The sequence below is a fragment of the Equus asinus genome, chromosome 12 (genome assembly GCF_041296235.1).
Source record: "Equus asinus isolate D_3611 breed Donkey chromosome 12, EquAss-T2T_v2, whole genome shotgun sequence".
Taxonomy (NCBI): Eukaryota; Metazoa; Chordata; class Mammalia; order Perissodactyla; family Equidae; genus Equus; species Equus asinus.
This window is the reverse complement of record NC_091801.1, coordinates 32669930-32686326: the sequence shown is the minus strand read 5'-3', so window position 1 is coordinate 32686326 and position 16397 is coordinate 32669930. Positions and strand designations below refer to the sequence as shown.

The window sequence follows — 16397 nt, the reverse complement described above, 5'->3', positions numbered from 1 at the left end:
TCGAATCAATAGCATTTTGGGTATCCTATATGGTGGGCTTTGGGCTTCGTATTAAATATCTATGGCTACCTATTGTACCTAAGGGCTTGCTTTTGGAAGCAAGTACCTTACACAACAGTAAATTCTCAATAAATATTTTTTGAATGTAAGTACCTAATACCAGACCACTTACTTACAGGTCTAGTAACGCACAGGATCTTGGAATTATCAAGTCTTACCTGCTGCTATTTTGACTGTCTATGTTGACACAAAGTTCAAAGAACCAGGAAGGCAGGAAAAAAGTCATTGATATTTATATCTTTCACTCCATTCCTACTAGAAATAATTTCTTATGACTGGACAAATATTTGTTTCAAACATAGATAAGTGAAACAAATTCACTGTAGTTTTGGTGTCTTCACAATGTTATAAGGCTTTCGTATCTTGGAACGACTTCTTAACATAAATTATTTAAAAAAAAATTAAAGCCAGTGTTGATATTTGGTATTCTTTGTTTGTAACTTGTGGTAAACTGAGAAAAAATATTATAGGTGTGAGATACTTGGTATTTATATGTGGAGAATACACACATTATTTAAAATATGTGAAGACATTGGGCAAATGGAGGGTGTGAAGATAACATAAAACATTTGCTGAAAGAGGAATAGAAGTGTGATAAAACTTGGAGGAGAAGAAACCAAAACATTATGTGAAGATCTCTGTGACAATAACTTTACAACTGACAGACTATATAGTATGAGTATGAGAGTTCCACTATGCACCATATTATATAAGTAAAATAAATAGGGAGATGGGTGCTCTCTTTCTAAAACAGATGATATACTAGTTTCTCATCTTTTAAAGGTGACAACATGGGACTGGACCCGAGCAGAGAAAACATTTTCAGTTTATGAGATTATGTGCAAGATTCTCAAGGTATGATCAACAAGTATGAAGATTTTAATGGCTTTTCCTTAGTAAACAGTGGTTCTGGATTCATAAGTAGTTCATGAAAATAAATGATGCATGGATACAAAAAAACAGAGAAAGACAAAAATATATATATATCAAAGAAAAGATCGAATGCAGAGAAGTGTATGAGCACCTTCATATTGGCTTAAATAACTATTCAGCAGATCCTGCAGCCCCCCATTCTGGGGAGGAGAACAGAGAGAAGCTTAGCAGGAGTGCGTTGAGGAAGAAGTAGCAGGTTCAAATACAAATAGTCTGAATTTAAACCTCAAGTATTACTGTAGTTATTTGCTGAGTAAAACACGGAAGAGAAAAATTTGCATAAGACTTGGAATTAGAAAATGCAGAAAATATAAAGACGTATGTAAAGAAAGTTAATTGTTTTTTTTTAATCTCAGGGTTAGGTTATCTCTCTGAGTATGCAAAAGAACATACAATTGTCATAATTCAATTAAATACCTATGCTAATCACAGGTTTGTTGCAATAAGAAGTCATTGAGAATTCTGTAAAATTCCAAATGGTTTCTGTAGCCATTTTTAAGAATCAAAATGGGAATAATTTATAACACCTAAATAATAATCTTTATTATGTTTCTACTCTAGGGTCTATAGGCTTGTAAATACTACAGATTGATAATTAAATCCTGGTTAAGGTTGACCTTGTTTGTGTAACCAGGGAAAACTAAATTCCCTGCTTTTATGTCAGTTATTTCTCTTCCAGTTAAGACTCAGTAGGATAAAAAATGCTGGGACATTTACAACACAATGAAATGTATCAAAAGTGTCTGAAGGCAGAGAGAAAAAAAAATGATTACATCAAATGTCTTCATAATTTTTTTTCCCTACAGAATAATCATAGATTAAAGCTGACATTCACAATGGCACAAGAGCTAAATAAAAATGTAGGTCATTGCTTGCTCATTGCTTTTTGTGGTTTTAGTTTTATTGTGGGACTAATAGTGGAAGAACAACTCTGATATACTTGAGTTTATTGTTAGTAAAGAAGGCTCTGGTGAGCCAGCCCTGATGGCCTAGTGGTTAAAGTTTGGTGATCACTGCTTTGCCAGCCCGGATTCCCTTCCTGGTTGCGAAACCACACCACCTGTCTGTCAGTTGCTATGCTGTGGTGGCTGCTCACATAGAAGAACTGGAATGACTTACAATTAGGATATATGAGCTTGTACTGGGGCTCTGGGGAGGAAAAAAAAAAGAAAAAGAGGAAGATTGGCAACAGATGTTAGCTCAGGGTGAATCGTTCCCTGCAAAATAAAAAATAAATAAATAAGGCTCTGGCATCTCCTAAAATATCTACCAGTAACTGAAGAAAAAGAGTTCGTACCCAACTCCAGTTTTTTAAAGTAGTTACTGAAATGGCTAATGAAATAGCTTTATAATTTAACATTTTAGAAAAAAAGAAAAACCTAACGGAATTAGAAAGAAGAGAACAAAAGGAAGAAAATAAGGAAGTAAGGAAGGAAGAAAGGAAGAAAGAGAGAAAGGAAAGATAAAGAAACCCAGAAACTACGTACCTTGAACAGTTTTATTTGCCATTTTCTATCCATATATTAGTATAACTTTTCCTTAGTAGTAATCCAGCATGCATTTCTACAGTCTTATTTAGATAAATTATTTCATAACCATTTTCCAACTAACTTCATGGTCTTTATAACTATTTTAACATTTAAAAATAAGGTAGTTCATCATAATGCTTGAAATAAGGACAATTTTAAAGGAGAGAATAAAAATGATGTCTGGCTTCATATAAACGGTTTATTTTGTTTCTCTTTTTTATTTTTATTTTTTATTTTTTGAGGAAGATTAGCCCTAAGCTAATATCTGCTGCCAATCCTCCTCATTTTGCTAAGGAAGACTGGCCCTGAGATAACCTCCATGCCCATCTTCCTCTACTTTATATGTGCTACATCTGCCACAGCATGGCTTCACAAGCAATGCATAGGTCCGCATCCAGGATCTCAACCGGCAAACCCCAGGCCATCGAAGTGAAATGTGCAAACTTAACTGCTGCAACACCGGGCCAGCCCCTTATTTCTGTTTTTAAAGATTTTACTTGCAAAGTTAGGATTATATGATTTGTGTTCTAGTTTTTCATGTAAAAATATGTCGAGATTTTTTTTATGTTAATTAATATTCTTCAAAAAAGCTACGACTTTTCAGTAGATTTTGTCTAATCTATCTTTTGGCCATATTTATTTAGCCAATTCCTTAATTTTGCCTTTTAGATACTTTCCCATTTGTTCCGTCAGACATATCATAACAATCATTTGATTTATTTGATAATTGTTGAGTATTCTCTAAATATCAGTTAATCTGCTAAGCATTTGTTATTAGGCTGGAAAAAAAGGCAGAAAAAGTCACTGCTGTCATTGAGCTTACATTTTATTACAGTGTCACAGACGTTAGGTAAATGCAAAGGAACCAAAAAAATAGATAACCAAAATTGATGTTTGCCCACCAATTTAAGTAACTTTCAAATTATTTCCTTTCATCTAAATTCAGATTTTGGAAATGTTGGGTGGAAAATATTTTAATATATTCAAGATATTGGGTTTATGTGTCTAAATTGCCTCTTAGAAAAGCCATACCAACTTATACTGCTATCACAAGTATCTGGAAGTGCCCATGTATTTGTACTCTGCCTAATTAAAATCAAAGAGCAGCTCTCATTTATCTTTCTACATAAAATTTGCTATAAACCTATTAATTACTTTGGGAAATATTTTACATAGGTTACTAAGGCCTGTAGATCAATATTTTCAGGCATTGAATAAAATATAAATCTACTCTCACTTATTATATGTAAATAAGAAAACTCTCCTGCCATTAATGAGTACAATACTCATGTTCTATGCTTCTTGGATTTACATTTGACATACAAAAATATCCTTCGAGGATTCTCTTTCTCAAAGGAAAATTTCAAATAGCACAAGAACAGAGCTGTGAACATAAGACTCAGTGCTAAATGGATTATTTTCCTGCATGGAGATCAGTGCCCGGAGGATGATAGGCTTGACAAGCAGCCGAGGCTCAGAGAGTTGGATCTGGTGAGCAATTCTGAAGGGGCATCTTCTATTACCACTCATCTACCATCATGAGGTAGCAGTCCTGTGCAAATTGTGTGAGTTGTAGACTTCTGTCTCCAGAAAGGGATCGCTCAGATAAGGCAAATTTAAAGGCACAATTTAATGCTCTAGACCATGCCATGTTACATCCAGTCTGAAACCACCAATTGGGAAAATTCTGTATCTTCTGATATGAAGCCACACCAGTAATAACAAAAATGAAGCAATAATGGTTACCCAGTATAGATAGCTTCCATGTATGTGCCAGGTATTGTTCTAAGTGCTGTAATAATTTATTTAATCTTTACGATGAGACTGTGAAATAGTTATTATAATTCACATTTTACAGATTTGGAAGCGAAGGCAAAGAGTTTAAGTAAATACTCAATGTCACATGGATAGTAAACGTCAAAGCCAAGGATTTGAATCCTGCTGTCTCTCTCAAAAATCTGTGCTCTTAAATATTATACTAAACTTCCTCTTTCTCTCTCAGTATAAGCATTGATAAATTGGAAAGAAATGAGAATAGGAAAGACTGCCTGGTGCTGATGAGAGAGCAAAGGTTTCAGAATAAGAGACTTGGCGACAAATGACAACTCTTACTAAATACGTTACCCTCTGCAAATGTGTTAGCCACTATGAACTTCAATTTCTTCATATGTTCAATGGGGCTAATAAAGCATAGGTTGTTGCGAAGATTTGCAATTTGTTAACTGATTTGTGAATACATTTTTGTTTATTAACTCATATTACAAATATTCATTAAGTATTTTCCATGTGCCAAGCACTCCACTAGGTACAGGGGATTCAATACAACTGTATAGAAGGGTTGAGTTCAGAAAAAGCCTAGCTGACTAAGGAATTTAGGAAGGGAGTTTTGGAGGAGGCCTTAAATAAACTTGAAATCTAAATGAAAGGCTCAACTGATGAAAATGTGTCTTGTTGGGGCCGGAGTTCAGTGAATGGGAAGAGAAAGGAGCATTCTGGGCATAGGAAGCATGTGTAAAGTTGACCAGGTATACAAAGAAATGTGTGCTATTTAAATGACTAAAAAATGTTCAGCATGGCTGTAATTTGCTGGGTGTGATGTTTGTGTTAGTGTTTGGGTGGTGGAATCTGTTAAAAGACGATAATAAGGAATACGAACTTTATTTGAAGAACTAAGGAGAGCCACCAAGGATTTCAAGCATGAGGAAGTGATGGAGTTTGCCTTTTAAAAAAGTCCTCTGACTCCAATGTGAAATGGGAGTGAAGGGGTGGGAGAGGGGGCCTCCAGGAGCTGTTTCAAGGATCCTGGTCAGAGATGACATGTTTCAAACAAGGGTGTGGGCAGTGGATTGGAGAGGTGTGGAGTGAAGGAGAGATGCTTAAGCAAAGACTGTATAAAGGCCTACGGTCAGCTGTTATGCTCATGATAGCCATGTGGCCACAGAGGCTTGCCCTCTTGCACTGTTCTCTTTCATCTGACTCTTTTGGAAAAATGATCACCGAGCTCTAGCTCTCTAACACAGCAGTGCAGCTGAGTGCAGCTGGAGGAAGACACACCATGTTTTGAATACTAGACTAGAACTTCAAAAAAGCCTTTAATTCTGCCTCACAGTCATGTTATATTTTTTAGTCTGTCTTCTTGCCTAATCTACCAGAACCTATGTTAGTTAAACCTTCTTCCTTTCCCTCAAAATTAACATGTACTTCTCGTTCGAATTCTTAGATGATGACCTTTTTCCCAATTGTGAAGTCTCAGCATTGCGATATCCACTGGCAGCCCTATCCTGATAGATAAATGTCCTTGTGTTTATCTAAGGCCAACTCCTCCAGTATAATAGAGCTTATCCACTCTACCTTCCAGGGACATCAACATTTCTATGCTGATGACCCCCACACATATGTTCTGCCTAGAACTTGCCCCTGAATTCTGAGTATTCATCATTGTGTACATCTGTCTACTGACATGTCTAATAGAAATCTCTGATGTTACATGTCACAAATTTAGAATTGAGCAAGTGGAGAAGAACCTGAAAAAACACGGAGATTAGAGAAAAAGGAAAAACAAAAGCTAGAATTCTGATATTTTTTCAGAAACTAGGAGAAGGCAGGATGGTAAACAGATATTTTATATAAAGTGGCAAAGCCAATACCCTAGGCAATTAGCTGATGCCATACTAAATCTCAGGCCATTCTGGTGATCAACAGGGGTATGTCCAGATGTTGTTGGGATCTTCCACTTATTCAGTTTAAGGACCTCATTTATTAAAAAGTATTGTAAAACTAGGAATACAAAATTAGGCATGAAAGTGAATGTTTAAGAAGAAAAGTCACAATACAGAATAATTTTAAAAATTGACAAATACCACTAACTTGGTTGTTTAGTACTATTTCCCTCTATATTTTTGGAAGGCTGTGTACTCTCTGATTGCCTTTTCAATTGAAAACAACTTTATAATATCAGTGTCTGTAGGAAAGAGAAGTGTACTTCTGTGTTTTGTCCTTACATAACTAGACACAAATGTTCCCTCCCTCCTAGAAGACACCCAAAGTCCTTCACTCAGGTACTACTCCCTGTGTAACCTGGATCTCATGCTACAGCTGGATTCAGGAGTTCAATTCCAGTGGTCAGATTCTTCCTAGTGAGAGGAAGACAGGATCTATCTGCATGATGTCAAAGACAAGGTACAGCAATTATGTTAAACATCTGTACATGAAGAAACACAGAGCAGGAATGAGTGGAATATCTAACTTCATGCAGAATAGCTGATTTGTACATTATTGTTTATAGAATGGACCTCCTATCATCACTTGGCTAGCAAACATTGCAAAGGTAGAGGACTAGTTGGTTTGTAGATATTGTGAGCCCACCCCTTTTAGAGCCAGCATTAGAATAAGCAGGAGCAAGGCCCTTTGAAAGACCATCTTTCTTTTTTAATTTTTAGGACACTATTTTTGAGACTAACAAATATGTATTGTTTAAATTTTTTTTATTAAGGTTATGATAGTTAACAACCTTGTGAAATTACAGTTGTACATCATTATTAGTCATATTGTAGGTACACTACTTCGCCCCTAGTGCCCTTCCCCCACCCCTCTTTCCCCTGGTAACCACCGATCAGTTCTCTTTGTCCATATGTTAACTACCACCTATGAGTGAAGTCATACAGAGTTCGTCTTTCTCTGTCTGGCTTATTTCACTCAGCATAATACCCTCAAGGTCTATCCATGTTGTTGTGAATGGGACGACTTTGTCCTTTTTTATGGCTAAGTAGTATTCCATTGTATATATATATACCATATCTTCCTTATCCGATCATCAGTTGCTGGGCACTTAGGTTGGTTCCATGACTTGGCTATTGTGAATAAGGCTGTGATGAACATAGGGGTGCATGGGACTTTTTGAATTGCTGATTTCAGGTTCTTAGGATAGATACTCAGTAGAGGGATGGCTGGGTCATAAGGTATTTGTATTATTAACTTTTTGGGGAATCTCCATACTCTTTTTCATAGTGGCTGCACCGGTTTGCATTCCCACCAACAGTGTATGAGGGTTCCTTTTTCTCCACAGCCTCTCCAACATTTGTCACTCTTGGTTTTGGATATTTTTCCCATTCTAACAGGTGTAAGGTGATATCCTAGTGTAGTTTTGATTTGCATTTCCCTGATGATTAGTGATGAGGAACATCTTTTCATGTGTCTATTGGCCATCCGTACATCTTCTTTGGAGAAATGTCTGTTCATGTCCCTTGCCCATTTTGTAATTGGGTTGTTTGATTTTTTATTGTTGAGTTGTGTGAGTTCTTTGTATATTATGGAGATTAACCCCTTTTCGGATAAATAACTTGTAAATATTTTTTCCCAATTAGTGGGCTGTTTTCTTGTTTCAATCCTGTTTTCCCTTGCCTTGAAGAAGCTCTTTAGTCTGATGAAGTCCCATTTGTTTATTCTTTCTATTGTTTCCCTCGTCTGAGGGGTTATGGTGTCTGAAAAGATTCTTTTGAAGCTGCTGTCAAAGAGTGTACTGCCGATATTCTCTTCTAGAAGACTTATTGTTTCAGGCCTAATCTTTAGGTCTTTGATCCATTTTGAGTTTATTTTAGTAAATGGTGAAAAAGAATGGTTGATTTTCATTCTTTTACATGTGGCTGTCCAGTTTTCCCAGCACCAATTGTTGAAGAGACTTTCTTTTCTCCATTGTAGGCCCTCTGCTCCTTTGTCAAAGATTAGCTGTCCATAGATGTGTGGTTTTATTTCTGGACTTTTGATTCTGCTCTATTGATCTGTGCATCTGTTTTTGTACCAGTACCATGCTGTTTTGATTACTGTAGCTTTGTAGTATGTTTTGAAGTCAGGGATTGTGATGCCGCCAGCTTTGTTCTTCTTTCTCAGGATTGCTTTAGCAATTCGGGGTCTTTTATTGCCCCATATGAATTTTAGGATTCTTTGTTCAATTTCTGTAAAGAATGACATTGGAATTCTGATTGGGATAGCGTTGAATCTGTAGATTGCTTTAGGTAGTATGGACATTTTAACTATGTTTATTCTTCGAATCGATGTGCATGGAATGTCTTTCCATCTCTTTATGGTGTCGTCGATTTCTTTCAAGAAAGTCCTGTAGTTTTCGTTGTATAGATCTTTCACTTCCTTGGTTAAATTTATCCCAAGGTATTTTATTCTTTTTGTTGTGATCGTGAATGAGATTGAGTTCTTGAGATCTTTTTCTGTTAGTTCATTGTTAGCATATAGAAATTCTACTGATTTATGTATGTTGATTTTATACCCTGCAACTTTGCTGTAGTTGTTTATTGTTTCTAATAGTTTTTCTATGGATTCTTTGGGATTTTCTATATATAAGATCATGTCGCCTGCAAACAGTGAGAGTTTTACTTCTTCGTTACCTATTTGGATTCCTTTTATTTCTTTTTCCTGCCGAATTGCTCTGGCCAAAACCTCCAGTACTATGTTGAATAAGAGTGGTGAAAGTGGGCACCCTTGTCTTGTTCCTGTTCTGAGAGGGATGGATTTCAGTCTTTGTCCGTTGAGTATGATGTTGGCTGTAGGTTTGTCATATGTGGCCTTTATTCTGTTGAGCTACTTTCCTTCTATACCTATTTTATTGAGGGTTTTTATCATAAATGGATGTTGGATCTTGTCAAATGCTTTCTTTGCATCTATTGAGATGATCATGTGGTTTTTGTTTCTCATTTTGTTAATGTAGTGAATCACGTTGATTGACTTGTGGATGTTGAACCATCCCTGTGTCCCTGGTATGAATCCCACTTGATCATGGTGTATAATCTTTTTGATGTATTGCTGTATTCGGTTTGCCAAAATTTTGTTGAGGAGTTTTGCATCTATGTTCATCAGTGATATTGGCCTGTAGTTTTCCTTCTTTGTGTTGTCCTTGTCAGGTTTGGGGACCAGGGTGATGTTGGCTTCATAGAATGTATTAGGGAGTGCTCCATCTTCCTCTGTTTTCTGGAATAGTTTGAGAAGGATGGGTATTAAATCTTCTTTGAATGTTTGGTAGAATTCTCCAGAGAAGCTGTCTGGTCCTGGACTCTTATTTTTGGGGAGGTTTTTGATTACTGTTTCTATTTCTTTACTTGTGATTGGTCTATTCATATTCTCTATTTCTTCCTGATTCAGTTTGTGGAGCTTGTATGAGTCTAGGAATTTATCCATTTCTTCTAGGTTGTTCAGTTTGTTGGCATATAGTTTTTCATAGTATTCTCTTATGATCCTTTGTGTTTCTTCAGTATCTGTTGTTATTTCTCCTCTCTCGTTTCTAATTTTATTGTTTGAGACTTCTCTCTTTTTCTTTAGTGAGTCTGGCTAAGGGTTTGTCAATGTTGTTAATTTTTTTGAAGAACCAACTCTTTGTTTCATTGATCCTTTCTACTGTCTTATTTGTTTCAATATCATTTATTTCTGCTCTAATTTTTATTATTTCCCTCCTTCTACTGACTTTGGGCTTTGTTTGTTCTTCTTTTTCTAATTCCGTTAGGTGTTGTTCGAGGTTGTTTATGTAAGATTTTTCTTGCTTATTGAGGTGAGCCTGTATTGTAATGAATTTCCCTCTTAGGACTGCCTTTGCTGCGTCCCAAATAATTTGGTACGGTGTGTTTTCATTTTCATTTGTCTCCAGATAATATTTGATTTCTTCTTTAATTTCTCCAATAATCCATTGTTTGTTCAGTAGTGTGTTGTTTAGTCTCCACATTTTTGGCCCTTTCCCAGCTTTATTCTTGTAGTTGATTTCTAGTTTCATAGCATTATGATCAGAAAAGATGCTTGATATTATTTCAACCCTCTTGAACTTATTGATGCCTACTTTGTTTCCCAAGATATGGTCTATCCTTGAGAATGTTCCATGCGTGCTTGAGAAGAATGTGTAACCTGCTGTTTTTGGATGAAGTGTCCTATATATATATCTATTAGGTCCATCTGATCTAATTTTTCATTTAATTCTATAATTTCCTTGTTGATTTTCTGTCTGGATGATCTGTCCATTGGTATTAATGGGCTGTCGAGGTCCCCTACTATTATTGTATTGAGGTTGATGTCTCCTTTTAGTTTTGTTAATAGTTTCTTTACGAATTTTGGTGATCCTGTGTTAGGTGCATATATATTTGTAAGTGTTATATCTTCTTGTTGGAGCATCCCTTTTATCATTATATACTGCCTGTCTTTGTCTTTCTGTATCTATTTTGCTTTGAAGTCTACTTTGTCTGATATAAGTATAGCAACACCTGCTTTCTTTTGTTCATTATTAGCTTGGAGTATTGTCTTCCATCCCTTCACTTAGAGTCTGTGTTTGTCTTTGGGGCTGAGGCGTGTTTCCTGGAGGCAGCATATTGTTGGATCTTGTTCTTTGATCCATCCTGCCACTCTGTGCCTTTTGATTGGAGAGTTCAATCCATTCACGTTTAGAGTGATTATTGAAACTTGTGGGCCTACTGTTGCCATTTTATCACTTGTTTTCCTATTCTTTTGCATTTTGTCCTGATGGGGAGCTATTACTTTGTGTCATTGTCCTTCTGCTTATCTCCTTTGTTCTGGATTTTGTGACCCCTTTCCTTTTTTTAATTTTCCAGGAATGAGGTTCTTCCTGAGCATTTCTTGAAGAGGAGGTTTTGTGGTGATGAACTCCCTTAACTTTTGTTTATCTGGATAGTTTTTATTTCTCCATCATATTTGAAGGATGTTTTCACTGGGTAGAGTATTTTTGGCTGCAGGTTTTTGTCATTCAGAGTTTTGAATATTTCATTCCAATCTCTTCTAGCCTGTAAGGTCTCTCTTTAGAAATCTGCTGATAGCCTTATGGCGTTTCCTTTGTAAGTTATTTTCTTCTGCCTAGCTGCCCTTAGTATTTTCTCTTTGTCGTTGACTTTTGCTAGTTTCACTACTATATGCCTTGGGGTTGGTCTTCTTGCATTAATAAAGTTTGGACATCTATTGGCTTCTGTCTCATGAAGCTCCGTCTCTCTTCCCAAGTTTGGGAAGTTCTCAGCTATTATTTCTTTGAACAGGCCTTCTGCCCCCTTGTCCTTCTCTTCTCCCTCTGGAATACCTATAATCCTTATGTTGCATCTCCTAATTGAGTCGGATAATTCTCAGAGAGTTTCTTCATTTCTTTTTAGTCTTAGTTCTCTCTCCTCCTCTGTCTGCAGCATGTCTATATTCCTATCCTCCAAATTGCTAATTCTGTCCTCCATATTATCAACCCTACTGTTCAGAGATTCCAGATTTTTCTTAATCTCCTCCATTGTGTTCTTAATCTCCAGTATTTCTAATTGGTTCTTCTTTATAGTGTCAAGCTCTTTTGTGACATAGCTCCTGAACTGATTGAGTTGTCTATCTGAATTCTCTTTTAACTCATTGAGTTTTTTAGTAATGGCAGTTTTGAAATCATCGTCATGTAGGTTATAGATTTCATTGTCTTTGGGATTGTTTTCTGGGTGCTTATCATTTTCCTTCTGTTCTGGAGATTTAATATATTTTTTCATATGGCTTGATGGCATGGATTTGTGCGTCCGTATAGAGATAGAGTTTAGTTGCTGCTTCCACTTGTTGTGACTGGTGTGTGTGTGGGGGGGGGGGGGCAGCTGTTTACACTGCACCAACCAGGAACCCTGTCAGCTGTTACAGACTGGACCTGGACCCTTCCTCGTAGTCACAGTGGTCCTGTGGGGTCCCTCGTCGGGTGTGGGGGCAATCGCAAGGGGGCCTCAGGATGCTGGTGCCTACTGTTGCAGCCCACTTAGATGCGCTCCCGCCTTGTGCTCTGCAGCGGTGTTATGGGCTTTCCCAGCAGCTGGGAGCAGGGTCACCTATAATCACAGCCAATACCATGCTGTTTTGTATATAGCTTTGTAGTATATTTTGAAATCAGGGAGTGTGATACCTTCAGCTTTGTTCTTTTTTCTCAGAACTCCTCTAGCTATTTGGAGTCTTTTCTTGTTCAATGTAAATTTTAAGATGATTTGTTCTATTTCTGTGAAAAATGTTGGAACTTTGATAAGGATTGCATTGAATCTATACATTGCTTTAGGAAGTATGGACATTTTAACTATGTTAATTCTTCCAATTAAGAACAGAATATATTTCCATTTCTACGATTTCTTTCAACAATGTTTTATAGTTTTTGGCATAAAGATCTTTCACCTCTTTGGTTAAGTTCATTCCAAGGTGTTTTATTCTTTTTGTGACAACTGTAAATGGGATTGCATTCTGAATTTCTCTTTTTGCTATGTAATTTTTAGTGTATGGAAACACAACTGATTTTTGTATGTTGATTTTGTATTCTGCAACTTGATTGTATTCATTTATTATTTCTGAAGTTTTCTAGAGGACTCTTTAATATTTTCTATGTATAAAATCATGTCGTCTTCAAATAATGACAGTTTCACTTCTTCCTTTCCAATTGGATTCCTTTTATTTCTTTTTCTTAACTGATTTCTCTGGCAAGGACTTCCAATACCATGTGAAATAAATGTGGTGAAAGTGGGAATCCTTCTCCAGTTCCTATTCTTAGAGGGATAGCTTTCAGTTTTTCTCCATTGAAAATGATACATCTGTGGGTTTGTTATATATGGCCTTTATTATGTTGAGGTACTTTCCTTCTATATCCATTTTATTCAGAATTTTTATCATAAGTCTATGCTGTATATTGTCAGATACTTTCTCTGCAGCTATTGAGATGACCTTGTGATTTTTATTCTTCATTTTGTTAATGTGGTATATCATGTTGATTCATTTGCAGATGTTAAGCCATCCCTGAATCCCTGGAATAAATCCCACTTTGATGATGGTGTATGATCTTTTTAATGTATTTCTGCATTCAATTTGCTAGTATTTTGTTGAGGATATTTACATCAATGTTCATCAGTGGTATTGGCCCATAATTTCCTTATTTTGTGTTGTCCTTGGCTGGTTTTGATATCAGGATAATTTTGGCTTCATAGAATGAGTTAGGAAGTTTCCCTTCCACTTCAGTTTTTTGGAAGAGTTCGAGAAGGATGAGTATTAAGTCTTCTTTGAATGTTTGGTAGAATTCACCAGGGAAGCCATCTGGTCCCAGACTTTTATTTTTTGGGAGGTTTTTGATTACTCTTAGGATCTCCTTACTGGTGATTGTTCTATTCAAGTTCTCTGTTTCTTCTTGATTCAGTTTTGGAAGGTTGTATGATTCTAAGAATTTATCCATTTCTTCTAGATTTTCCAATTTCTTGGCATGTAGCTTTTCATAGTATTCTCTTACAATCTTTTGTATTTTTGAGGTGTCCACTGCAATTTGTCCTCTTTCATTTCTGATTATATTTATTTGTGCCTTCTCTCTTTTCTTCTTGGTGAGTCTAGCTAAAGATTTGTCAATATGTTGTTAATCTTTTCTAAGAACATGCTCTTGGTTTCATTAATTTTTTCTATTTTTTTTCAGTCTCTAAATTGTTTACTTCTGCTCTACATGTAAAGTAACTGTTGATAAATGTGTATTTATTGCCATTTTGTTACTTTTTTCTGGGTGTTTTAGTAGTTCTTCTCTTTTCCTTTCTTCTTCTCTTGCTCTCTTCCCTTGTGGTCTGACAGCTTCCTTTAGTAATATGTTTGATCTCCTCTCTTTTATTTACTTGTGTATTTATTATAGGTTTCTGGTTTGTGATTTCCATGAGGTTCATATATAGCGTTCCATGAATATAGCAATCTATAGTGAATTAGTAGTCTCTTTAGTTTTACCTCTTTCTAAAAGCTCTACTCTTTTATTTTCCTCTTCCCACATTTTACGTCTTTCAAATCATGTCTAATCTCTTATTTTATGTATCTCTATCCATTGCACTATCATCATTGAAATAGGTAATTTTAGTACTTTTGTCTTTTAACCTTTGCATTATCTTTATAGGTGGTTGATCTGCTACCTTTACTGTATTTTTGCCTTTACCTGTGACTTTAATGCCTGTTGTTTTTTCTTTTTACAATTTTTTGATTCCTATTTGTGGTCTTATCTTTCCCACTTAAATCAGTCCCTTTAGCATTTCTTGTAGAACTGGTTTCTTGGTGATAAACTCCTTTAATTTTTGCTTGTCTGGGAAACTCTTTATCTCTCCCTCCATTCTGAATGATAATCTTTCTGGGTAGAGTATTCTTGCCTGAAGTTTTTTCCTTTCAGCACTATTTATATTATGCCTCTCTCTTATAGCCTGTAGGGTTTTGGCTGAGATGTCAGCTGATGGCCTTATGGGGTTCCCTTTGTATGTCAATTGTTACCTTTCTCTTGCTGCTTTTAGTATTCTCTCTTTATCTTTAATTCTTGACATTTTAGTTATAATGTGTCTTGGTGTGGGCCTTATTGGGTGTATCTTGTTTGGTGCTTTTTCTGCTTCCTGTCCCTGGTTGTCTCTTTCTTTCCTTTGATTAGGAAGGTTTTCAGCTATTATTCTTTTCAAATAGATTATCTGCCCCTTTGTCTCTCTCTTTTCCTTCTGGGACATCTGTAATGAAAATGTTAGTGTGCTTGATATTGTCCCAGAGTTCCCTTAGACTGTTCTCATTATTTTTAATTCTTTTCTTTTATCTCTTCAGCTTGGGTGATTTTCTCTAGTCTTTTTTCCAGGTTACTGATGTGTTCTTCTCTATCATCTACTCTTCTATGTAGTCCTTTTAGTGAATTTTTCATTTCAAGTATTTTATTCTTCATTTCTGATTAATTCTTTTTATATTTTCCAGTTCTTTGTTGATGTTCTCACTGTGTTCATTCAGTCTTCTCCCAAGATCAGTGAGCATCCTTATGACTTTTTCTTTGAAATCTTTGTCAGGTAGATTGCTTATTTCTGTTTCATTGAGATATTTTTCTAGGGTTTTGTCCTGTTCTCTTGCTTGGAATGTATTCCTTTACCCCCTCATTTTGCCTCTTTATCTCTGCTTATATCTATGTGTTAGGTGAGTCAGCTATGTCTCCTGATCTTGGAGAAGTGGCCTTATGTAAGAGATGCCTTTTGAGGCCCAGCAGTGTGCTTTTGTCTCTTCACAAGTCCAAATGTTCCATAAGTGATTCCTGTGTGGGCCACATGTGTACTTCTGCTGCAGCAGAGTTGCTCTTACTGCAGGTACCTAGGGAGGGTAGGCTTTACCCCCCTGGCCTGCTGTTTGTAAATTGGGTTTGGGGAGCCCCAGCACAGTTGGCTGCAAGGTGTAATAGCACACTTCTGTTGCAGTTTTTCTGTTAAGTGAGTAGGCACCCAGTGTGGCTGGTTGCTAGCCTCAAGGGCTTACAGTTGCTGTATGCCCCAAGCCTGCAATGCTGCTGTCAGCTCTCAGAATTGCAGCTGAGTGGGGCTGGCCCCAGGCACAGGAACACCCAATTGTTTCAGGCTTTGAGAGGCAGGGCCAATCCCCTTTGTGGCTGTTTGTGAAGCACAGGGCTTTTGCCACTGATAGGCTCCACCCCCCACAGGTCCACACACACCATCAACACAGTCCTGCTCCATGCACTTTTCCCAACCCCCTGGATCATACGCAGTCACCCCACTGTGGAGGCCCCCACACTCTTCACCAACGCCCCCAACACTCTCCCTGCTTCTCATGCAGGCTTTGCCCCACGGTGGTGGACACACTCACCTGGCTGCAGATGATCGAGGCTCCAAGTCTATGCAGGCTGACAAGTAGCCTGAGGGCTTGCTGTTGGCTTGGGCCAGTCTGGCTGCCTGCACTGGCTTAGCTGTATTAAACCTGCTCTCTAGTAGGTGTGGCAGACCCCTGGTCTAAAAGGCAAGGGGAAGAATTCCAATGGCATCTTCCAATGTCTGGGCCAGCACACCTATACTAGGTCACAACAATAGTTGTCATCAATGTCTCAGTCTCTGGAAAGGTCTCATCTCTCAC

General features: G+C 37.0%; 1 protein-coding gene across 3 annotated transcripts in view; it reads left to right on the top strand.

The window, feature by feature from the left end:
• The window catches only part of SNTG1 (syntrophin gamma 1), an 852347-nt gene that overhangs the window by 763100 nt on the left and 72850 nt on the right, over nucleotides 1-16397 (top strand). For all 3 annotated transcript variants that reach the window (XM_070481301.1, XM_070481302.1, XM_044744142.2), the window contains one exon: nucleotides 844-915. In XM_070481301.1, coding sequence (XP_070337402.1) covers nucleotides 844-915 — 72 coding nt within the window. The remainder of the gene's footprint in view (nucleotides 1-843; nucleotides 916-16397) is intronic.